This window comes from Chrysemys picta, chromosome 6 (genome assembly GCF_011386835.1).
Source record: "Chrysemys picta bellii isolate R12L10 chromosome 6, ASM1138683v2, whole genome shotgun sequence".
NCBI lineage: Eukaryota > Metazoa > Chordata > Testudines > Emydidae > Chrysemys > Chrysemys picta.
Genome location: NC_088796.1, coordinates 105,778,683 through 105,804,157, shown reverse-complemented (window position 1 = coordinate 105,804,157; position 25,475 = coordinate 105,778,683). Strand labels below are relative to the sequence as shown.

Genomic DNA, 25,475 nt, shown 5'->3' with positions numbered 1-25,475 from the left:
CTTGTGATGGTGTGAAACCGATTGTCTGGTAGAAGAGCTTGGGCGAGTCTGGAGTCTAGGACTGCCCCGATAAACTCTATTCTCTGGGTTGGCTCCAGAGTGGACTTCTCTTTGTTGAGTAGGATGCCTAACTCGTGGAATGTTTGTAGTATTATCTGGACGTAGGCTTGAACTTGCTCCCTGGTGCGGCCGTGCACCAGCCAATCGTCTAGATACGGGAACATCTGTATCCTTTGCCGACGAAGGTATGCTGCAACGACAGCCATACATTTTGTGAACACTCTCGGAGAGGCGGACAAGCCGAAGGGAAGGACGGCAAATTGGTAGTGCACCTTATTTACTACAAATCAAAGGAAGCGCCTGTGTGGGGGGTAGACTGCTATGTGAAAATATGCGTCCTTCATGTCGAGGGCGGCGAACCAGGATCCAGGGAAGGGATGATGGTCCCCAAGGAGACCATGCGGAACTTCAACTTTACTATGAATTTGTTGAGTCCGCATAAGTCTAAAATGGGTCGCAGACCCCATTTTGACTTGGGGATCAGGAAGTAGCGGGAATAAAACCCCCTGCCCCTTAACTCTGGCGGCACCTCCTCTATGGCTCCCATAGAGAGGAGGCCAAAAACCTCCTGTATAAGGAGATGCTCGTGAGAAGGGTCCCTGAAGAGGGACGGGAGAAGGAGTGGGGGGGGGGGGGGGACGAAGAGAACTGTAGAGTGTATCCCCTCTCCACCGTGCTAAGGACCCAACGGTCTGATGTTATGAGGGACCAAGCACGGTGGAAACGGGAGAGGCGATCCCGAAAGGAAGGAGATGGATCCTGGGTAGTGGCTGGGGCGCCGTCCTCGAGCGCACCTTCAAAAGTTTTGTCTAGGACCTGAAGGTGGCCTAGGCAGGCCCTGGTTCTGACTGGGTTGAGGGGCGGTCGACCTTCGCCTACCACCTCGTCCCCACCTTCTGGCGAAGTCCTGTCTTGGACGAGGCGGGGGAGGGTAGAACCTTTGAGGCTGGGGCCTAAAGGGTCTGTGCTGGGGCCCTGGGACATGCATCCCCAGGGAGCGCATAATGGTTCTCGAGTCCTTGCGGCTCTGTAATCGAGAGTCCGTCTTCTCCGAGAACAACCCCTGGCCCTCGAAAGGTAAATCCTGCAGGGTCTGCTGCAGTTCTGGCGGCAAGCCCGAAACCTGGAGCCAGGAGACGCGTCGCATGGCGATGCCCGATGCTAGCGTCCTGGCGGCCGAGTCCGCTATGTCCAAGGAGGCTTGTAAGGAGGTCCTAGCCACCTTCTTACCCTCCTCCCCTAAGGCCCCGAACTCCTCCCTTGAGTCCTGGGGAACCAACTCTTTGAATTTACCCATGGAGTTCCATGAGTTGTAACTGTAGCGGCTCAAGAGCGCCAGTTGGTTCGCGGCTTTGAGCTGCAGACCCCCCGCCGAGTACACCTTACGCCCGAACAAATCGAAACGCTTAGTGTCCTTCGATTTGGGCGCTGCCGCCTGCTGGCCATGACGCTCTCTTGCATTCACCAAAGACACAACCAGTGAGCACGGTGGAGGATGAATATATAAGTACTCATAGTCTTTGGAGGGCACGAAGTACTTCCTCTCTACCCCTCTTGCTGTGGGTGGAATGGAGGCAGGGGTTTGCCATATGGTAGTGGCATTAGCCTGAATCGTCCGAATCAGTGGTAATGCCACCCGGGATGGGGCATCAGCCGACAGGATGCTCATCACCGGGTCCTGCACCTCTACTATCTCCTCCGCCTGGAGGTCCGTATTACGCGCCACCCTACGTAATAGGTCCTGGTGGGCACGAAGATCTATTGGGGGCGGGCCCAAGGCTGTTGTGCCCGCCACCGCCTCATCCAGGGAAGATGAGGAGGATGCCTCCGGGGGCAAGGGGTCTAAAGGGGGGTCCTGTTCTAAGGGTCCCTGAAGCGGAGGATCCCCTGCCCCGGGGTCCATGGCCTGAGGTGGTGTAGGCACGGGAGCCTCCATGCCCCCTGCGGGGGGGGGGGGGGGAGGGAGATGGTGGCCTCTGGGACTCTGGGTTCAGAGCGTGCCGAGCGAGAGGCTGATGGTGGAGCCCCTTGCGCCTGGTGATACGCCCACGGGGTTCAGAAAGACCAATGCGTACGGTCCTGCGCAGGGTCCTCTGTCCCCTCCTGCCAGTGACCCAAGTCAGTGGCAGCCTGATCCTGAGGAGGGTATGCTGATCGTGAAGCCCCGTCGGAGGAGCAAGACGCTGATCTCAAAGGCCAAGGCGGTGCCGAACGCGGCTGAATGGGCTCGGTGTGATACAGTGCCGATCGGTGGCGGTCCGTAGGCGAGCAGTCCCTGCGCGGTGCCGGTGAGCGGTACCGTGATCGGGATCGGTACCGCTGGCCATGGCGGTGCCGAGACCCGGATCTGGACCGAGACGAGGACGACCGCCTGTAGACATGGTACCGGGAGCGGCCCCTCGAACTGGAGCGGCGCTCATACCAGTGCCGAGAACTACGTCGCGACTCTGATCGGTACCGATGATCCTGACGGTGCCGAGACGTAGATTGGTGCCATGAAGAGGACCTAGGCCGCGAGTACGACCGGTGCCGGGGTGAAAGTCGGCGCCGGGACTGCGAGCGGCGTCGGGACCTGCTCCGAGACCTGGAGCAGTGCCGCGAGTCCACGCTCGGAGACGGCGGGCGTACCAGGGCAGGCTTGCCCCTGGATTGCACTGTGCGAGGAGCGGGCGGTGCCGCGCGTTGAGATGGCGCCGGCTCCGTGAGCGCGATAAGGTCTTTTGCCGTCGCAAAGGTCTCCGGAGTCGACGGGAGACAGGGCTCCACCACTGATTGATGTGGTGAGCCAGTCCGCACCGGACTCAACGGCCCCGGTGCCGGAGTCAACGGTGTAGCCGATATCTGCGACTTCTGGCGCTCTAAAGTCGGACGTGGCTCTACCACTGGTACCGGGGGAGCTGGCGTCTGCAGGACAGCAGTCCCCTGCGTCTTGTGGGATTTCTTATGCCCCGGAGACAGGGAACGGCACCGGGGCCCTTATGGTGGCCCGGTGCCGAAGGAGGCTGGTGCCGTGAGGCCTTATCCGCATCTGCTCGCAGTGTAGTACCGGTCGGTGCTGCAGGGGCGCTGAGCACCGAGGCGCTCGGTGCCGGAACTTGGCACGCCGAGGGAGGATCTGGGCTAAGTGCCGCCTCCATGAGGAGCTGCCTAAGCCTAAAGTCCCACTCCTTTTTGGTCCTCTGTCTGAAAGCCTTACAGATCTTGCACTTATCTGTCTGGTGGGACTCTCCTAGACACTTCAGACACGAGTCGTGCGGATCTCCCATTGGCATAGGCTTAGCACAGGACGCGCACGGCTTAAAGCCAGGAGCCTTGGGCATGAGCCCGGCTATGCGCCGGGAGGAAAGGGGGGAGAAGAAGCCCCCTTGACCCCCGCTAACTATTTACAACTATTTAACAATGAACAGGAATAACTATCTAAAGATTATACAACAACTATAACTACAACTATCTACAAGAATTGACAAGATAAGCTAGGGAGAGTGGAGAATAGCTATGCCGCGCTCCACAGTTCCAACGACCGTCAGGGGCGGTAAGAAGGAACTGAGGGGGCGCTGGGTCGGCTGGGGTATATATCCAGCACCATGAAGGCGCCACTCCAGGGGGCTCCACAGCCGACCCACCAGATGTTGCTAGGGTAGAAAATTTCTCCGACGATCGTGCACGCGGCGCGCGCACACCTAATTGGAATCAATATGAGCAAGCACTCGAGGAAGAAGGTATCTGCCACAAAGTAGAGGGGATTAGCACCACTAGCTTCTTTTTACTAGCCATCAGGAGATCCAACCAAGATTCATCGTTCTAGGTACTGTACAACTGATAGAAACTGATTTAGGGCCTTGAATTTGCAAAGGGATCCACCTGGGCAGACCCATATTCCTGCACAGAACCCCACTTGTGTTTGCCAACATGGAACCCTTTGCAAATCTGGCTTTAACAGGAAAAATAACAATTTATTTTCTCTGCCCTACCGGAAACAGAAAATTAACAACATAAAGGGAAAAAAGAAAGTCTACACTTTAAAATTCAGTTTAAATAACCTAAAGTATTAATAATGTAGTTAGGATTTTAGATACATAGGTTCCCCCAATTTATTTTATTATTCCTTTGCAGTAAGCATGAATCAGCAATTTTCCCAAACAAAACTAGCCAAGATTACAAAGTTACCAGTCAAAAACTACTCAAAAATTAAATCAATCAATACCGGTTACAATAAAGTAATCCATTTTGGACAGATCTTCACCTCATGCAAGCAGTGGTCAGGACTCTCCCTGCCTCCATGCAACATGAGTGCCATGCAACCACAATTTGGCCCAAAAGGCTCACTTATCACATCACATTCCATAGCATGCTCAAGGACAATGCTTCACAAATAGATCATGGAGTTGCATAGCTTGTAAATCATGATCACATCATTAACACAGTGGCTCCCCAAAAGCCTGTTACTCCCCATCACCCACACAGACTCCTATAATTCTTGGATTCCTTGTGCAAAAATATGGACAAACTTGAGAAGCAGTGGCAAGAAACTCGGGCTGAAAGACTGACGGATCAAATTTCTGCAGGCTTATGCTGAAGTGTATTACATGCCAAGAGATCTTCCTTCTCTATCTTAATAACAGTTGCCAAAGACATTCTGAAAAGAACCATTCAGGGTGGTGAACAGCTTCAAACAAGGATGCTTGAAATCCACAGCAGAATCCAGCCTCATTCACTGCAAAACAGTTTTCATCCTTCTTTTCCAAGATCATCCACATCTGGAAAGGCTCCTTGAGCCTGGGGAAGGAGGCTAGCCAGACCTGACAGACAATTTCAAGGATATGGCCAGTTCCTGTAGTGAGCCTGGGCTGAATTGGGGAAAGGAAGTCCCAGGTATACTAAGGGTACGTCTACACTTACTTCCTGGTTTGGCGGCAGGCAATCGATCTTCTGGGATCAATTTATCGCGTCTTGTCTAGACGCGATAAATCGATCCCGGAAGTGCTCGCCGTCGACGCCGGTACTCCAGCTCAGCGAGAGGAGTACGCGGCATCGACGGGGGAGCCTGCCTGCCGCGTCTGGACCCGCGGTAAGTTCGGACTAAGGTACTTCGAATTCAGCTACGTTATTAACGTAGCTGAATTTGCGTACCTTAGTCCGAAGTGGGGGGTTAGTGTGGACCAGGCCTGAGAGAGACCTGCAAATTAGACCCTTGTCTTGCCCCGCCCCTCTTAGATGGGGAGTCATGAGCAACAGAACCCCCTTTGACCAAGGCTGCCAGCAGCAGCAACAACAAATAATCAAACATACTTTAGTCTGTCAATCCTTAAAAAGAAATGTTCCCTGATGCACTGGATCTGGCCAACCACCACCTAGTATCAAATAGCTCTTCCCTGAGTAAAAGTTTGTGTCAAAGCTAGCTAAAAGCTGACTCCAAACATCTGTCTACAGGCAATAACTAGATCTTTCTCATTCAGATTTCAAACTGGGATTAGGACAGAAACAAAAACAGAAACTATGTTTCTGCTTTACCTATGGAATCACTCATACTCTTGGACCTCTATGTGGCATTAAGTACAATCTACCATAGAACACTTTTATCCAACCTTAAAGTGGCAGCGGGGTCCAGGAAAACGCGCACACACAATCCTTCCTCAAGGGCTGTACTCAGAGTTAATGATTGACAACTGTGCTTTTGCTATCAAACCCTTGCCCTGAAGAAGCACAGAGCTATAATCTCTCCTTTGATCTAATCGATATTTACATGCAGGTATTTGGAGATTGTAAGATTTGTAAGATTTCAACTGGCAACAATATCCACTGAACACAATTCTGTCATTCACAGCCTACCATATCTTCATAGTCTCCCAATTATCCCAGCATCTGGGCAAGATCAGCACATGGATGAGGAAAAACTGGATGAAGTTAAACAGTAGCAAGACGGAGATTATGCTGGTAGACACACACACAAGGCTGGCTACCACAATGTTGTCTACACTAGTCAAATACTGACATCTGTATATTGTGAAAACATTTTGCAGTTTGGGGGTGCTGTTTTGACTCTATGGTTTAGAATTGGAGTCTCAGCTGCATCTGCAGCAAATGAATTCTAACATCTTTGATTGGCTAGGAGACAGTGTCCCATCCTTGTAGATGATGACTTGGCTTCAATCATGCACATATTCATTATCTCCCAACCAGATTACTGCAGTGCAATTTATTCCAACTTCAAAATATCAACTCTAAAAATAACTCAAGAGGTGCAGAACACCGGAACACGCCTCCACAACAACACTGGTTAGCAAGGCTGTTTACTTCATTAGCTTCCTGCAGATCACCACACTAAGATTACAAACAGGATGGCCTCTTAATGTCCAGACAAGCTTACAGGGTCAGGGTGGTTTTGGCACTGGGGTTAAATGGCAAGCAACCAAAGGTCACCCAATGAAAGCTCAGCATGGGTGAGAAGCCGGACTCTTTTCACTCTGCCTTTCGCACAACCCTACCCTCTATTTCTATGAGAATTATTGTTTCCATGGATATCTATTTCTCATTACTCCATCTTGTTAACTGTGATAAGGCAGGGTGCTACAGTCACAGCTCCTGGGGATGCAGTACCTCGCAACTTGAAAGCAATTGTAGGAGAACCTGCTATTGGCAATTCCTTTCAGTTGCACAGTACACTTAATTTGTTGATGATTTTTATGCTTACAACTTGTAAGTTGGCCCTATCAGCATGGATCAGATTCCCCTTTATAGAGATAAAAATGAATGGGGATTGGATCAGGTAGATAGTGCTCCTAACCCTACAGAGATCAGGGGTTGGGATAATGCCTTTTTTGTGCAAATTCTGCATCAGCTTTGGATTTAGAACAAGGCCTGGTGGTTGCTACATGCAGTGAGTTGACTGCATAGCCATAGATCACGTCTTAGAAAAATGCAGGTTTGATAGACGTAGGCAAGGGTATGATGCTCATGACTTTGAGCAATGGAGGGAAAGCTGGTGACAGACAGTTCAAAGCAGCTGTTGCCAAGACAAGCTGCCTGTAGAAGATATATTTTCAAAGTTAAAGGTTCAATAAAGTTGCAGCCACTTAGCCAAAAAAATTTTAATTCTTGTCTTGTCTGCACACTTATTTGGCCACTGCCCTTCACAAGTTTAGGTCCTTATCTTTAAGGCTTTACATGCTGTGGGTTGAGGATTCCTAAAAAGACAACTTTGACCTTTGGGGATCATGACTACCCTCAACTACTCCACTCGTACTTTCAGTATCATCTGTGGGAGACAGAGCTTTCAGAAGAACTGGCCTCAGGCTCTGAGATTTACTCACACAGGTATTTAGAATGAGAACAAGCCTGACAAATTTACAGTCAAACTGGAATCTCACTTCTTTGATCTCACTTTCCTGTTAACACATAATATATATAAAAATTAATATGCCAACAAAAGAAAGTAAAACACATACACATGACTTTTCCCCCTGGGGGAGGGATGAAGAGGAAACCTCACATGACACTGCTAGTCTGCTTGTTTATTTTCAATTCTGGAAGTCTCTCAGATATCATGGTGATGAGCTCAATATAATAACCTGGATAGAAGAAGATAGGATAGAATAGAGAACAAAACCACAGACAGTCAGATAAACAAACCGGATATCTTGAATTAAAAAAAAAGTTTACCAAAGAGTAATATAATTTGTCGCTTAGCATAAAAATGAAAACACAAATGATATACCGGTAAATATACCTGTTTTACTTTTAACCAGACAGCAGCCTTTCAATGTATCCTTTCCCCAAAACACTATTTTCTGTTATAGCATATTTTATCTTCTTTCCTAGGTTATTCAGGATTTCTATATAGTGCTTACAATTATACTGGGGGGAGGGTTCAGAACTCTTACATCCTGTAAATTCTTATTATGACCCTAAAACAATCACTTTCCTAGAACACTCAGGGCAGAATTTCACATCTAATTTTCCAAAATAGCGTGGCATAGTCTTAGAATAAACAATTAACGAAAGTAGATATGTTAGTTATCCTATTAAAGGGATTTTTATTGAAACAATTATTGGACATCCCATCTGTTTGGAAGCTTAAACATGATTTAAACTTACTGGCTTCAGTTTTAATGTATTTTTATACTTTGCTCTTACCAACATTAATGAACTGCCTCACAACCCTTTCCTTTTCAAATCCCCTGTGAAGTAATGTCATGTCCTTTTTATGGATGGGGAAAACTGAGGCCTAGGCAGGTCAGATAATAAACACCTGCCTCTTAAGTTGTGCTTTTCCCATCAGCGGATCCCAAGGCACTTTACAGTATCATTATCCACATTTTACAGATGGAGAAACTGAGGCACAAAGATGTGCAGTGACTTGCCCAAGTTGCCCAGCAGGCCAGTGGCAGTCAGGAAAGGAACCCAAGTCTCCTGAGTCCCAGTCCACTGCTCTATTCACTAAGTCACACTGAGGGCTTGTCTGATGGAGAGTTAGTGCACAGCAAGATGGGGTGTAATCTACAGCTCACTAATGTATCACACACTAACTGGCCATATAGACCCTGCTTACCATGCACTAAAAATTCCATAGTGCACACTGATCGTACTCTAATTTCAAAGTGGAGTAGATAAAAGTGCCCTAGAGAACTTTCAGTGCATGGCTGCAAGATCCACATGGTCTGTTAGTGTGTGGCATCCTAGCATGGTGTAGATCAGGGGTAGGCAACCTGCAGCACGCGAGCTGATTTTCAGTGGCACTCACACTGCCTGGGTCCTGGCCACCAGTCCGGGTGGCTCTGCATTTCAATTTAATTTTAAATGAAGCTTCTTAACATTTTAAAAACCTTATTTACTTTACATACAACAATAGTTTATATATTATAGACTTAGAGAACGAGACCTTAAACGTTAAAATGTATTACTGGCACGCAAAACCTTAAATTAGAGTGAATAAATGAAGACTCGGCACACCACTTCTGAAAGGTTGCTGACCCCTGCTGTAGATTTACACTGCAGCTTGCCACATAATAATTCTCCACAGAGTTGCTTAAGATCACACAGGAAGTCAGTTGCAGACCTGGGAACAGAATCCAGGTCTCCAAATGCCCATTACTTCTTTCTAACCACAAAACAATGCTCCTTCTCATACGTGTGACTCATGAATCTTGTCTTTTACTTCTAAAAAATATTTGTCTTTTATGTAAACGATGTCTTCCAGTTTTTCCCCTTTGGAGGCTATACCTTGGAAAGCTGAAATGTCAGGCAAATCCTACTATACCACTACTATACTCTACTCTAGAACCACTAAACACTGCAGGAAGTGGAGTGGAGGAGACAAGAAGTAACAGCAGGAGAGGCTTTTAAGACAAAAATATTTTTCTCCAGTACAAGTCAACCTGGAAAGCGTTTACTAAGAAGGATGGTTTTCATTCCTCTCTTCTTGCTACTTTGGGGGTTGAAATCTTTCCCAGAGATCATGGATTTATTAAATTAGATAATTTAAAGAAAATACAAAACTAGGAAGATCAGAGCCTTGTATCTTTTGCAAATCATCAGAGCTAGCTGAGGAATTTGATCACTGTCTTATTTGAATTACATGATGCTTCCTGCAAGGGTCTTGCATACAAGTCAACACTGTTTTCATTTCTTTCCTACATTCAGTTCTTCTTTAGTTTCAGCAGTAATAGTACTCCTCCTACTGGACAAACAGAAGCAATAATTGCAATCTATCGTTCAGACACCACTCAGGCTACAAAGAGCCAACACGCTACGTAATAAACTGACTGTGTACTTAGAGGTGAATTTGGTGGTGTCATACTGTAATTTCATATTTCTATTCAAGTAGGTGGCTTCTTGAACTATTTTCCAACTATTGCCCAGTTTAATAAACTTAAGTGAAATCTGTTTTTGGTTTGGTTTCTAAAATCATAAAAATAAAAACAAAAGTTATGCACTGGACACAAAATTTAAAAATATAGTGAGGCTGATACAACATATACGAAGTGCTCCGGTACACACTGAACGTATTTTCATATTATACTAACAAAATACTACATAGTATTGTGTTCTTCTATACTATTAAAACAGCTTTATTTTCATCCCAATCTTATGTTTTTCTACCAAGTATACCAAAGAATAAAAATAAAACAAAGTGAAGGCATGCAGCCAAAAATTTCACAAGTATTCTTAATGAGCCAGGAGAAAACTCTAATTCCATATGGCCAATTTTTAAAAACGTATCCAGTGTTTGGATTTCATGGTAAATACATGCCCTTACAGATTAAGGAAATGAAACCTCTTGATTAAAGCCAGAATTTCCACAAAGAGTGGCACTCATGAGAAAGGTAGAATGCACTCAGGTCTCTGGATTGCTATGGCGTTTCAAGGTTAATTGTGTGGGAAGATTAAAATAATTTTGCAAGAGGTTTGCTTAAATTCCTAACTAATTGTGACCAAGTCCTCTTGATGTTCCTGTTCTTCTGGGGCCCAAAGGGATGGATGTATGATTATGTGGCACACTTATGTGACCTGAAGTCCTCAGCAACACTATCAGTAGGGCCCTACCAAATTCACAGCCATGAAAAATGCGTCACGGACTGTGAAATCTGGTCTTTTGTGTACTTTTAACCACCCTATGCTCTACAGATTTAATGGGGAGACCAGCATTTCTCAAAATGGGGCTCCCTACCCAAAAGAAGGTTGGGGAGGGTGTCTCAAGGTTATTGTGTGTGTGTGTGTGTGTGTGTGTGTGTGTGTGTGTGTGTGGTGGGGGGTCTCAGTATTGTCACCCTTACTTCTGCGCTGCCTTCAGAGCTGGGTAGCCAGAGAGCGGTGGCTGCAGGCCAGCTGCCCAGCTCTGAAGGCAGCGCCCCACCTGCAGCAGCGCAGAAGTAAGGGTGACAATACCATACCATGCCACCCTTTCTTCTGCGCTGCTGCCTTCAGAGTTGGGTCAGGACAACTATAGCTACAGCACTATGAAATTTCAGATTTTAATATCTGAAATCATGAAATTTATAAATTTTAAAATCCATTCACCATGAAATTGACCAAAATGGACCATGAATTTGGTAGGGCCCCAACAATCAGAAATCAACCAAATGAGACTCTGACGTAATCTTCCAAGCTGAAATATTGACTGGATTCCTAAACAAATTATATTTATTTTAACTTTCTTTAATTTCAGCCACCAATCCTGCAGATGAAAAACAAAAAAGAGCTAAAGACTATCAGCTCAATACTAGCCTTTTGAAAGCAAATCTGAAACAATTAGTAACAGGCGACACCTGCAGTCTCTATTAAACAAATGTATAGAAAAATGTCAATTTGTTTACTTCTTTGTACCATATGACACAACATAGGGTACCAAGGACTCAATTTTAAAAAAAGTATGTGCCTGATAAATATGCTGATTCCACATCTGGGCACTTTATTCATCACATAGGTGAGTAAAAACACGCTTTTTCGAGGCTCTGTGATGATTTAAGACCCTAAACGTGGGATCTGGATGTGTTATTTAGGCAATCACATGAAACTAGACTATGATTATTGTATAGTCTGACTATATATGTCTGCCTTCTAGTCTGCCACATTGACTGTATATAGATGCATAAATATTAAGGATAAACACCTTTCCATTCATGTGCAGAAAAAACAGATTGGAATTTATTAATACATTTAATATACTGAAGTACACATGCATTTGATAATACAATTCTTAGAAAACTAAAATAAAAAGAGAGATCTGCTCATTTTAAGACAGATAATTCTTAAAAGTTATACTGGCATTGTTGGGAGGCCTGAACATGGCAAAATTTACATAATTTCCCATTACCCTGCCTCACCCCAAAAAAGCAAATAGTTTTCCTTTAAAAAGCAAATCCAAGATCTGAGTACATCAACTAAGTAGACTGCAATTACTTAATGGAAATTAAATAATTAAATTAAAATATTTTGTTGACAGCATTTAAAGGGGTCCTATATATATATATATGGAGGATATACTCAAAACAATTAAAATACATTGTCAGATACATGTCAAGAGTAAATTGTCTGCACCATTCAAAGATTTTACCCTAGGAAAAGAAATTCACTTTACTACAGTGTAAGGGCCAATTCTGCAGTTCATATGATTATACAGCACTCTCTCTGAAGTCAATGGGAATTCTGTATGTATGAGGTGTTAAGTGAGTATGCATTTAATTGGTATAGCAGACTGGTGAACTGATTATAACTGCATTTGCTTTTGTAATATAAAATAAGTGTTATGTTAAAGCACCCTTCAATAATTTATTAACAACATTCTTAAATATAGGGGCAGACCCACAGCTGGTTGTCAGAGCTCTTTCAACTTCAATGGAACTACAGCAATTTACTCCAGCTGAGGCCACCACAACACCTGTGTCAGATAGCTAAACATTAAACCCATTTTACAGATAACGAAGTGACCCAGTAAAACTGAAGATATTCTCTAAGCATTCTACAGTTTAGGGAATGTGTTTTATTCATTTTATTCATTTAGAAAGGCATCTACTATCCAGAAACAAGGCTATATGAGCAGAGGAGACAAATAACTAGCTCCATATAATCACTGAAACCTTAAGAATTTTAAAGCATTTGAACTTAAACAAGTGTATTCATGTCTGTGACAGAAAATCCAATTTGATTAATTAGTTTAAGACTGAAAATCTATTTTGAGAGAACACCCACAATTATATTATAAATAAGGCAAAATATTTTCAAAGTGATCTGCAAAAACCAACACATTTCAGTAGAAAGTACTGAATGTCCCCAGCAGTAAGAGGGGCATTTCAACATGTTAATAACTTACGCTTAGCACATTTTACCCCTTCTTGCATGTCCAAAGAGTACCGCTCCCCATATTTGCCAGCTGCTATCTGATGCTTCACCTCTGCATGTATTTCACTAAGGACATCACATCACCATAGATCAACATGGAAGTATACAAGATGCTTATAAAGGTAAGTCCCATTCTTTTCTGGTACTGTGCCTCTTTCAGAAAGTTTAATATTCTTATGTTTTACCATTTATGATACAAAATAAGAAAATTTTAAGTTTTCATGACAGGTACTTTGGACGGAAAAGGTACATATTAAGTAAATTATCTTATGCATGGACTCCCCCACATAGCAAGTGTAGGAGAGGCACTTCAACAAACTCAGAAGTCACTTAGGAAAAAAAAACTAACATTTGCAGATCACTTTTAAAGAAGTCTAATTGTTTTTGTCCCTGTTTTACAAAGCTTCCATAACAACTAAAATCTTGTTTGTATCTAGGAGACAATCTGCTCCTCTTCACAATGGTTATTCCTTTACTTACCAGGAGAGTATTTGCTCATGTGTAAATATCAGCCTTGATTCTTCCTACATTAGTATTTATTATCATGTGTATAGAAAACAGAAATTTTTGGGCTTTTAGATTTCAGAATAAATTGCATTACAATTGCAATAGTAAATATTAACCATATTTTATGTAAGGATAAGATTCTTACCCAGTTAACTTTTTTCAGAGGTAGAAAATAATAGTAGTGGCAGAAATCAAGTATCAATGTATAGGAACTAAGAAGCTGAGTGTAGAAACATAGCTGCAGAAACAGCCAATGATTGTCTTCACCAACACAATTGTTAATCCTGCAGCAAAACAAAGCAAACATACAAGGCTTTTTAAATGTTATAGTTAGGCATGATGAGTACCAAAGACAAAACAACTTAACTTATTTATAAATGCACTGCTAGATTTGGTAATGTAGAGGTCATATGCAACTACAAGTGAATACCCACAGCATCCATTCTACAGAATGATGTGGCTTCTCTATTAAGGCAATGGCAACCCTGCTTGTAGTTTAAAATTTGCCTGCATTTTAATTTGGTGCATAGTGTGCAAGACTGGAATTTCTCTTTGTTAAAATACAAATTTAATGGTAAGCTCTTAAGGGCAGGAAACATGTTTATCTTTCTGTTTGTACAGAACCTAGCACAAGGGGGCCCTGATCCTGATCTGAGAGCATTAAAACAATATTTTAAAAAAAACAACAAAAAACCACAAACAAGTCTTGGTTGTTTCTCAAAGTACAGAATTGTATTAGTTGATTATGTTCATATTTCAAGTTTCCACATATACTGATCACATAGAATGGTATATGCTTCTTCTGAAGAGACTCAGAATGAAAAAAACTCTTTTTGCCTTGAACACCAAAGGCGTTGCGATTTTAAAAACATTTCAAAATTATAAAACAGCCTGCAAAAATGTCACAGCAATTCATATTTTTCTACCACTTACTAACACAGATTACCTCTAAAGTGATACAAAATTGACTTTTGTTCTATATAAATTTACATAAATTCAATTCAGAAAGTGGAAAATTGGGAATGCAAATACTATACATATTGATAAATGCTGGCAAAAAAAAATCTCAAATATGCAAGAGAAAGGTTGGAGGAACGAGAAGGCATGATACCCAACAAAACAAGAATATTTCCCAACTTCCTTATCAAAACGGTTTCAAATAATCCTGACAGTTCAGATATTTCAACTTTCCTAATTAACCCTTTCAGCAATCTAGGCCTAGTCTATGCTACAAAAGTTTTACTCGTATAAATACATCAGTTAGGAGTGTGATTTGCTTTTTAATTATACTGGTATAAAGCCTAGTATAGATACAGTTATACTGGTATAAAAGGTGCGGTATACCGATATAGCTTATCTTACTTCCCGAACCAGATAGAAGTTATAGTGGTAGAAGCAGTGGTGTAGGTAGGCTAGGAAAACTGGATGGACCCCGCTTTTGGGTAGGCGAGCAATAATGGGGGGCCAACTGGGCCAGGACAAGTGGGGGTCCTCCCCACCCCTTCTTCCTGCAGTCCCTGTGCGCTCCTGCCAGGGAAATGGGGTCGAGGCACAGGGGCTTGCCCCGCTCTGTCTGCCCGCTGGGGAGCGGGGTCTGTGCGCGGGGGCTTGCCCCACTCCGCCTGCCAGCGGGATCCAGGCACCATTTGGGTGGGCCTGGATGGTAAGTGGGTAGGCCATGGCTACACCCCTGGGTAGAAGTACTTTTCTATTGGTATAACTGCATCAACAATAGAGGGTGGGAGGAGGGGTTGTTGCTTTAACTATACCGATACAGTTAGAGAAACTTTCTAGTGTAGACAAGCTTCTAAGGCCAGGTCTACACCAAAAAGTTAGGTTGACCCAGCTATGTTGCAAAGGGGTGTGAAAAATCCACACATTAAGCAATGTAGTCAAGCTCACCTAACTCCCAGCGCAGACAGCGTCAGTTTGACAGAAGAATACTGCCTCTCGGAGAGGTGGATTAACTACAGTGACAGGAGACTCATTACAGTTAATATAGGATAAGGAGTGTCCACATTGATGTGCTGCAGTGTTTCTAGTGAAGACACAGCCTAATCCATACATTGACTCTAATGAGAATTGGAGCAAGCCCATAGATAGCTAACAAATTAACTACCACCACAAAATATTCAAACTGTTTTGGTTATGTCTTTTTTTTTTTTTTAAGTCATCCCCTGACGCTTTAAACTTTTAATTTGTAGCACAAACATGAGAAAATGCAAAACAAGCTTTTATATTTCAGTTCAGTTGAAAGCAAATTATCTCACCATCTGAGAAAACTAAATTGTGAATATCTGATTTTTATATTGAGAAGCTGCTCAGCTCTAGCAATTTTGTTTTTTAAAGTTGCATTTCCCAACATTAAACATTTCTTTCATCAAAATTTGTGAAAGTTCCAGGAGCATCTCACATTGGCAAACAGCAGCATGACAGAACAATCACGATTACATGTTACATAGCAAACAATTCTCACTATCAATGTTTGATTGCAGGCACAAGTACATCACAATGAAAATCCTATCTACCCTCCTGCACTAGATACCTTTAATGATGAAGTATTACCGTCAGAAAGAGAATGCTTCAATAAAATTGTACTGTAGTAAAATTGTACTGTAGTAAAAGTACCCTGAACAATCAAAAACTGCAATTTAAACAAACAGTAAATAAGGAAATTTTCTGTGCAGCAAGAACTTATTCAATCAATGGATCCAGTCTTACCACGGACAGTGGTGATCCATCCTTCTAACACAGTGTCCACAGCGACTGCAGTGATGGGATCGCTTTGGTCTCATCATATTACATTTATTACATAGTTCCCAAAATTCTCGTTCTAGAGAGAAAATTGAAACCAGGTTAAATAAAAATGAATGTCTGCTGAAGTGCCACTAGTTTTCAGATCTCACCAGTTACACATGCTTGAGCTTCTTGAAAAAAGATATTCTTCCTACAGAAATCAGCATGTAAGAACCTCTCCCCGACTCTTCTCTCAACTGCTCTAGGATGGTTGGCATACCTCTACCACTGTGGGCTGATTTTTACTCCTAATCCCCATCTCTCCCTACTATTTTTAAGAGTCACCAATACAACATGAAACTCTTGGCTAGGAACAAGGTAGGAACTGGGAAATAAAGAATTTTTGTGTTTCTAAAACTATTCTGTTCCACTTGGATTGCTTTTTTTCTAGCACACGTCACCAACAGTGTTAGCTCTAAAGCTCAGCCAGGGTATCAAATCCCACTGCCATCCCCAGCTCAATCCAAAAGAATTGACCAGTAAAATAATAAAATACAAAATAGATTTCTGAAAGGACTTCCACCTCAGGATCTCAAAGTGCTTTCAACATTAAACAAACATCATAACATCCAACAAGGAGGAATTTTATAGATGGGGGACCCGGAGGACAGAGACGGTGTCCACTAAGTTTGGGAGCTAAACTTGAGATACCTAGGGACTGCTTTTCAGAGGTACTGAGCTCCCACAACTCCAGCTGAAGTTAACATGAGCTAACATTGCTAGGCATTTCTGAAAATACAGATATCATTTGCCTCAAGTTGGGTATCTAAAACCAGTGGACACTTCTGAAAATTTAGGCCTCAGAAAGCTGGTGAAGATCACATTGTTTCTAGGATGAAAACACACTGAGACCTTAGTGCTATCAATCATTTAAAATGTATTTTACTTTTTTTTTTTTTTAAAGGAGTGCAGTAAAGGTGCTAGGATTCCTATTTGTAACAAGTGCCATCATCTTTTTTATTTTTAATCTGAGAAAAATCAAAACTTATAAAAGGAAAGCAACACCAGTTTTCATTGCAATGCATTCTGAAAGTTTACATGAGGAAATGCTTTTCACTATAATAAATGATGTATGGAACAAATTTTAAAATTCAATTTGACACTTCTTGAGCCTCCTGCTGGCAGCTCCCAGCTTTCCCATTTTGCAGAAAAATGACATTTGCACACTGGTAGTACAGAAGCCCAATACCCAAGATCACTAAACTAGTAATAATGCCAGATGGAAACTGATTTACAATCTGTTCCCATAAAGCCAGTGTCACCAAGGTGTCACTCTTTAATAAGACAGCTACTGTTAACAGGAGGCTCAGAAACACCCGAAGCTAGTTTTCAAATATAAGTTACACTAAGCAAAAAATGTATCTCACCATATCAACCTGCACAATACCACAGTGCTGAAGTGAAGCTTAAATATGATTTTTTGGTGTCAGTCCTGTCACTAATGGGACTAGATGCAAAAACATGATCACAATTGTCTCTAATTGCCCACTTGTCAGCAGTATCCGCAGAGCTCACTAAATGAATGAGGCATGGAGAATGAACCAGCCTCTCAGTTGATGGAAATGACTGCAATGTCTCAGCATGCTGCCTGGGCTAAGAACAACTATGCCTTCCTCTCACTAAGGAAAGGGGTGGTGATGATGGTACAGGCTCAATTGGGAAGCATGGCATTTAGAGGTTGGAAGCCCAATGCCAGCAGAAATGCTAAGACTCAAAGCGAACATACCAGGACACCAAAGATAGGAACCTGCAAGTCCAGTGCCAGATAGACTACTTATCCATTCCACGAGAAACTGGATGTGATATTTAGCAAAGATCCCACCAACAAGCTAAACATGGAACTAGACAGCAGCAGAGCTCTTGGAGACAAGACAATGACAAGACCTCTGACAACCAGGAGAACCCAAACCCGGAGAAGAAGTGGCAGCCCCTACCAGTCAGGAACAGCAGATCCAGGAGCATGAGCAACAGTACCCTGAGGCAGAGAAAGGGAACGAGCAAGCTTCACCATCATTGCCTGCCGTCTCCATCATCTTCTGGGACCCCAGAAATTTCTACCTAATCCTAAAATATGTCCTAATCTGACTAGGTCTTTAGAGAGGGATCCAGATGACATCACCACCTCCAATTAAATCTGGAATACCACCTGGGATGTGAGACTTTGCCACCCTGCCTCCCCCAATGTGTCCTTTTCCTTCCCCATTTTGTTTCTTCTCTTTCCTATCTCTCTTATTTTAATTTCTGTCTAATAAGAGTCTGGCTTAGCCAGCCAAGACTGTATATTTTGCAAGCCTGTGACCAGAAAGAGGGAGCTGAAAGCAATGCCCTAAACAGACCAATGGTAGAACAAGTTTGCTAGATCTCAGAGTTGCTGATAAAACCATGTGCCATGCCTGTGTTTCTTCAGCAGTGAGGTTGCAAGTGAGAGTCAACACCAGAGACTGAAGCTCCCTCTTTGCTCTTTTTATCTCTCCCCTTTTGTGTATTTGTCTTGTTTTGTTTTCTAGGAAACGGGATCAGACTTCAGCAACAGCAGCTCTAGCCCATCTCAACTAACTTCTTTTCTTTTCTCCCAAAAGGACCTTATTAACGTCTTTAGTACCATTTAAGAGATTGACAAAAAAAGGGGTTTTTCCTTCTAAAATCTCTCCACAGCCAAAGTCAAATGGAATCAGAAATTTTGTTAAAATGACAGCCTTACTTAATACTTCACATTTCAAATGCTTTAACTGTTTGTCCTTCTTTTTCTTTAATAAAAATTTTTAAAGCATTTTTAATGGTGAGTTTGCCATAGTACTAAACAGACAAAGGTCTCTGTATACCAAACCGGGGTTAAACCTGCTTAATGTTGGACAGTTTCAGGGTCAAGTTAACACCTTTAGCTCTGTGGGGCCATATATTCCACCAACATTAATGCCACAACACCGTTAGTGTCATATTACTAGAGAGAAGAGCTCCACTTTGGCCTCTGGGGGGAAAAAAAGAGTTACGTTTTTTTTTAAATCGTCACATGCATTTTTCCAAACTAGTTGATATTGATGTCCAAAAATCTCCCGTAGTGATCCACTAAGGCCTACATCACCAAGGAGTAGTATCCCTTCCTGCAAATGGGCTATGCAGATTGATGGAGTAGCACAGACAGCTACTTTGGTACTGTTCAGGAATCTTAACTATTCAGAGCAGTCAATGATATCCAGCACACTGGCCATCTCGATCACATGCCCTTGCAACACAGCGTAGGACCTTGCTCACCTCTATCACAACAGCACCTACACTAGATTTACCAAACCCGGTTTGGTTTTCAAGGGAGTGGTTGCAAACAAGGGTAGTAAGCTTCCAACAGCTATTAAAACTAATATTAGAGATTATGCTAAGCAACCAACATTGTATTATTTAGAAACATCTTGCAATATAGTACCTGTGAGTGGTATCTTTGGCCTTTCAGGTAGTTTTCCTGGATCAGCTATGGAGGCTCTCAATAACGAAACTATACAAAACAATGAGACTAAGTAGTAGCCTGAAAAATAAATATATAAGTATTCAGAATATTACATCAAGTGTATCTTTGGCCAAAGACTGCATGCCTTAATGTGTCACATTTTAATCAGTTTCAGCACAGCAAAAGATTACTTATAGGAATGAGGCAAGACAACAGAAAATTGCAGAAAAAAAGAAGCTGCAATAATTGGCATATTTGAAAAGTAAATCTGATTTAAACTAGCTTAATTAACACATGTAAACCAGCATTCCATTTATGCATATAAATATTTCATACATATATTACACATAAAAAATAACCTTAAAAGAACATATTAAGATTGTAAAGTCAAACACACAAAAGTTAGGAAATACCACAATTAAGGTTGCCTATGCACATCTAATTGGGCTCTTTGTACATATGCATTATGATAGCCTTTAATTACATGATTGCATACAATTTTTTCCACAGGACTGCTGCCTCATTCAACACACAAAATGAACAGTGCTCACTGAATGAGTAGCAATATTTTGTTTTCTCCTTCTTGTTCAATATGCGGGCGCATGTCTCATTTACTGCACGCTATTCAAACACTGCTCCAAAGCCAGAATTATTAGCTTCCTCATCAGTTTTTCTAATGGTGCTCATCATTATGGCATAGAAGTGCATCACAAACATTAATTTATTTTCACGACACTGGTGAGATAAAGTGGTATTATACCCATTTTGCAGATGGGGGACTGAGATAGAGAGAAATTAAAGTCAAAAGTATCCACTAATTTTGGGTGTCCAAACTGAGACACCTAGGACCTGATTTTTCAGAGTACAGTACTTAGCATTATATAGCATTATAAAGCACAACTTCCATTACTTCAGTTGCAGCTGTGAGTGTTCAGCACTTCTGCAAATCAGATTCCAGGGCCTCAAGCCAGGCACCAAAAAAAAAAAAGGAACACACATTTAGTGACTCACCTAGCATCACACAGGAATTCTGTGACAGAAAGAGGGATATAATCCAGTTATCCAGGGCAGCATTCTACTGCCTTAAACCACGAGACCATCTTTTCACTTCCTGCAGTCCCCTGCTTCATTCACTACACACCTTCCAATTTCTGCATCAAATGAAGCCAGGTTCCTACAGCCCACAGCCTCCTTACACAACCCATCATGGGCATTCAATGAGGCAGGAGTGGAAACAATCATATATGATCATATACTTAAAAAGTTATATTATAATTCATACACACAGGGGACTGAATCAAGGTTGCATAGACAACCTTAATTCTGAGTTGCTTTTCAGTACTTGGCTTTGCAACCTTAATGCTTTTAAAATAGTTGTGTGTGATTTCCTAGGTTTTTAAAACAATTGAAAAAAAAAAATCTCCTCGTGTGCCATCATATTGACATCATATGGCTCATCGGCAGGGTTTGAGCCTTTATCTCCACCTTGCAGAGGTCTGGCACTGGAGCAACTGAGAGCAGAAGTAGGTTGTCATTCTCTCCGTGGGCCTGCATTAGAGGGGGATGAATCACTTTGCCAGTGGGTTTCCACAGATATGTACTGATTTCAGAGGAACGGTGAAATTCTGGAATCCCGGGTTTCATTCCAGTCTTTTGAGGGGAGTGTGCTTTAGTGGACACAGACTTTTCTTCCTATACCCCTCTCCCCTCAAAGCTTGACCTCTTCTGCCCCCTCCCCTCTAACCTGTCACTGTCCAAGTCCCATCTCTTCCCCATCCCTGGCTCCTCCTCCCAGTGCCATTCTCCTCATATAGCCAGCCTGAGTTAGCACAACTCATTAACTGCTAATATGACCACTCTGCAGTGTTGACACAGGCTAGCTCCACCTGACTGCTGCTAGTCCTCCAATGTCTTCCCACAATTCCACCATGTCCCCAGATGGGACAGGGAAATTCTCCTACAATTCACTGGGAAATAATTCATAGAATAGCTCAGCTTACTGCACTGCAAAGAACTATGGGATGTGCCTAGGGTTGCCAACTCTGACTGAAGCTATTCCAGACTCTCCCCCCACCCCCCACCCCACACACACACGACAATGTCATTTTCTTAAAATATCCTATTAAAATCTCTTGGACTGCTTTCAATAGTCACCGGGAGATCAATGCCGATTCTGGGAGACTCCAGATCAATCCTGGAGGGTTGGCAACCCTAGATGTGCCCCTGAAGTCTTAAGTACCACACAGGAGTGAGTGCTGTACCACTGTGTATGCAGCAGCTTGAATGTTATTTCAAAGTGTAGCTGCTCTCACCAGCGCAAGGCTAACTTGAGAGGAGTAGCTCAAGTGTAGAAATCTTAACTGCAGTGAAAATATACCCAAATACACCCACAATCCCCTGTCCCAGCATCAGCTGCTGATGCGAATATGGGATATATTGTATACCTGCTCAGCTTTTCCTGATACTGATATACACTCATGCAGATTAGTAGGTACAGACTGGCCACAGGATTCAGACATGCTGTGTTGGGAAAAAATGCAGATATATGGACATACTGAACTGTGTCAAATGCGTGTGTCAAAGCCCAATTACAGTTAGCATGTCCCTGTCTGTAGTTAGGGCTTTAATCTAAAGTAATACCAAAATAAGCTATTTCAGATTTATTGTATTTCAAAAATAAGGAGGAAGTTGGATTTTTTAGAATCAGCATTAAGACCAATTTTTTTTTGGCTTGTTCTCCTTCTTCCCTGGAATTCTGGAACTTGATACTACATAGGTCAGAGTAGGTTCTATTGCCCACAGGTACCTTTTTTTTGTTTTGTTTTTAAACTAGCTAGGAGAGAGAGATTGGGCTCAATGCAACTTACACAATATCGCTGCAGCTGAAGTATGTCCCTCTTCATAGTGAGGAAAGAGGATAATTTGGGGAATAAAGAGTGTGTTGTAAAGCCAGACGAAGATAATCATGCCCATGCAGCACCACCCCTGCGGGTCAATCACAAAATGAATTTGTAGTCCCATTGTACATTATCTGAAGGCAGCTTGCCACGTAGGGAAAAAACAATGATCCTAAAAAAAAAAGAAAAACAAAAACAACCCCCCCGCCCAGTAAGTTGAAGTAGTAACATGAAAGCTTCATCGCTGGTTATTAGAAAGTTAATAAATACTGGTAAAATGTTCCCTGTACTTCCAGTAGCGTAACTGTTATTTGGTTCATGTGCACAGATTTGGAAACCAGGTGCAAGTTTCTAAATGTTTCGAAGCCTCATGCACAGAGTTCATGCACTACCACGGGATATACACTTATGGTTTCTTTTTCACTGTAAACATCTCATTGTCTATTACTTAACTTTTACCATAAAGATGAGTGAAGAGACAAAAGATATAAAACCTGAAGAGGACTTCAAATGCAAGTGAAAATAGATGCATTTACAAAGATAATCAGCCAACCAATGATTTTAGGAAAACTCAGCAGAGACAGCATAGGGGTTGGTTAACATAAAAAAAGAACGTTGATTTTTTTCTCTCTCTCTTTTAAAACTAAGCCAACTAGATGGATGTGGGGCTATCACAAATAGCACACAAGGTTCTCTTTACCTACTTATGTCTCATTCCATCCTACTATGCCACCCAAATTTTTGAAAGATTATTTATATTCAATCTATTTGAAAATTAAATCCTCACATACTTCTGTAGCAATCTGCTGTTGAAGCTCTTCACTGATCATGTATCCTCTTTTTCAAATGCTGAAAGTGGAAGAAATTGCACTTTCATAAATATTTTTCCCGCTAAAAGGGGTCACAGCATCATGCCAAAAATTATTTATTTATAAGGCAAATAGGTCAGTCACAATGTGATCTCCTAGCCCCTTTGCTCACCCTAATTCCCATCATATTAATGATTTACAACACAATCACAACCCTTGTGAAATCATCCCGCAGGTCACTTGCCAGAACAGTGATTGCAGGTTTTTATTTTTTTTGGAGGTGAAGGAGCTATTGAGAGGAGGACAAGAGTGCCTTCCCTTCCTCTCACTTCCTCCCTCCCTCTGCTGCAAAGCTCCTGAAATCTAAGGGTTTGTCTACACTACCAGCCGGATCGATGGGCAGCAATCGATCTAGCAGGGGTCAATTTATTGTGTCTAATATAGACGAATAAATCAACCACCGATCGCTCTAGTGTCAACTCCGGTACTTCACCTCAACGAGAAGCGCATGGTAAGTATATCTAAGTACGTAACTGAAGTTGCGTAACTTAGATCAATTCACACACACACACACACCCCGGTAGTGTAGACCAGACCTAAGAGAGAGAGACTCCCTCATCCTAGAACTCACTCCCCATGTCAGTTGGGCAAAATCCCAATCTTCTGATTTACATAATGCCCTAAAAGCCATCCTTTTATTCAAGCTTCTCTTTTTGGCAGGGTGAAGAGATGAGGTTATATTGTAGTTTATGGGGAGATGGGAGATAAGAGTTTCAATGACATTTGTAAGCCAGTTATTTTATACATATCAGAACTGTAGAAATCCAAAGTGGATTGGATGATCTCTTTTTCCATCTCATTACTAAAGCAGAAATGTTTACCTAACACCTGTTTTTGAGTGTTTTTTTGTAATCTAATTTTAACGTCCCAAGTGACGGGGCTTCAAGCACTCCAGAGCCCAATTCATTTCACTGTCATGATGTTTTTCACAGATTTCCTCAATTTCTATCCCCCCTCAGTGTCTAGCAAGGTATTTCAGTATTTTTACCCTTTTAGGTCTCTCAGACAAGCTACACATATTTAAAATGTTAATCTTTTATAAACTCATGTTCATTCTTTTTTCTTTTCCTTGAATACGATCCAGTACTGAAAACATATATGTGGTTGCATCAGAACTATATAGAGAAAGTTTACTACCGCTATATTCACTGAGAGGATGCCATTGCATAAACAGCTTAATATTGCAACAGACTTCATTGCTGTCACATTACACTACACTCATGTCCAATTTGCTGTCCATCATCATTAGTTCTTCAGATTTATTATTTATTATTTTTATTTATATAAAATAGGTTTTCCAGCTCCAAGCAAGTGTGTTTCAGATTACCCTCCATATCTACTGATTTGCATTTTTTCCATCTTCAGTCTCATTTTGTTGTTTTCCACCCATGTCTTCAATACCTCTACATCTAGGTTCTTTTCCATTGTTTGTCTTGTCCTTGCTGGCATTCACAACTCCTCAATTTAGCATTATTCATAAATTTCATTAACGTCTTTTCTTCTTTTTCCAGATCATTAATCAAGGCCAGACTGAAAAAAGCCACTTGACATATTCCCATCCCTATTCTACGTGCTGCCATTCATCATAACCGTTTGTTTATTGTTTCTAGCAGTTTTCAATCCACAACAGTATTCCCATTCAAGGCACTTGGAATTAAATTTTTAAATAAGATGGAACATAAGAATGGCCATACTGGGTCAGACCAAAGGTCCATCCAGACCAGTACCCTATCTACCAACAGTGACCAATGCCAGGTGTCCCAGAGGGAGTGAACCTAACAGGTAATGATCAAGTGATCTTTCTCCTACCATCCATTTCCACCCTCTGACAAACAGAGGCTAGGGACACCATTCCTTTCCCATCCTGGCTAGTAGCCATTAATGGACTTAACCTCCATGAATTTATCTAGTTCTCTTTTAAACCCTGTTATAGTCCTAGCCTTCACAACCTCCTCAAGCAAGGAGTTCCACAGGTTGACTGTGCTGTGTGAAGAAGAACTTCCTTTTATTTGTTTTAAACCTGCTGCCCATTAATTTCATTTGGTAGCCCCTAGTACTTATATTATGGCA

General features: G+C 42.3%; 1 protein-coding gene across 11 annotated transcripts in view; it reads right to left on the bottom strand.

Moving 5' to 3' along the window:
• Positions 1-25,475, bottom strand: part of ZDHHC21 (zinc finger DHHC-type palmitoyltransferase 21) — a 75,290-nt gene that overhangs the window by 47,719 nt on the left and 2,096 nt on the right. For 3 of the 11 annotated variants that reach the window (XM_065549546.1, XM_005295171.5, XM_005295169.5), the window contains exons 2-5: positions 22,507-22,708; positions 19,619-19,717; positions 16,126-16,237; positions 13,550-13,688 (exon numbers count right to left, since the gene is read on the bottom strand). In XM_065549546.1, the coding sequence (XP_065405618.1) occupies positions 13,550-13,688; positions 16,126-16,237; positions 19,619-19,717; positions 22,507-22,660 (504 nt within the window). In that variant the 5' untranslated portion in view covers positions 22,661-22,708. Of the gene's footprint in view, positions 1-13,549; positions 13,689-16,125; positions 16,238-19,618; positions 19,718-22,506; positions 22,709-23,327; positions 23,386-25,475 lie in introns of those variants that run through there. The other 8 variants (XM_065549545.1, XM_005295170.5, XM_065549547.1 and 5 more) reach the window with 7 other exon arrangements.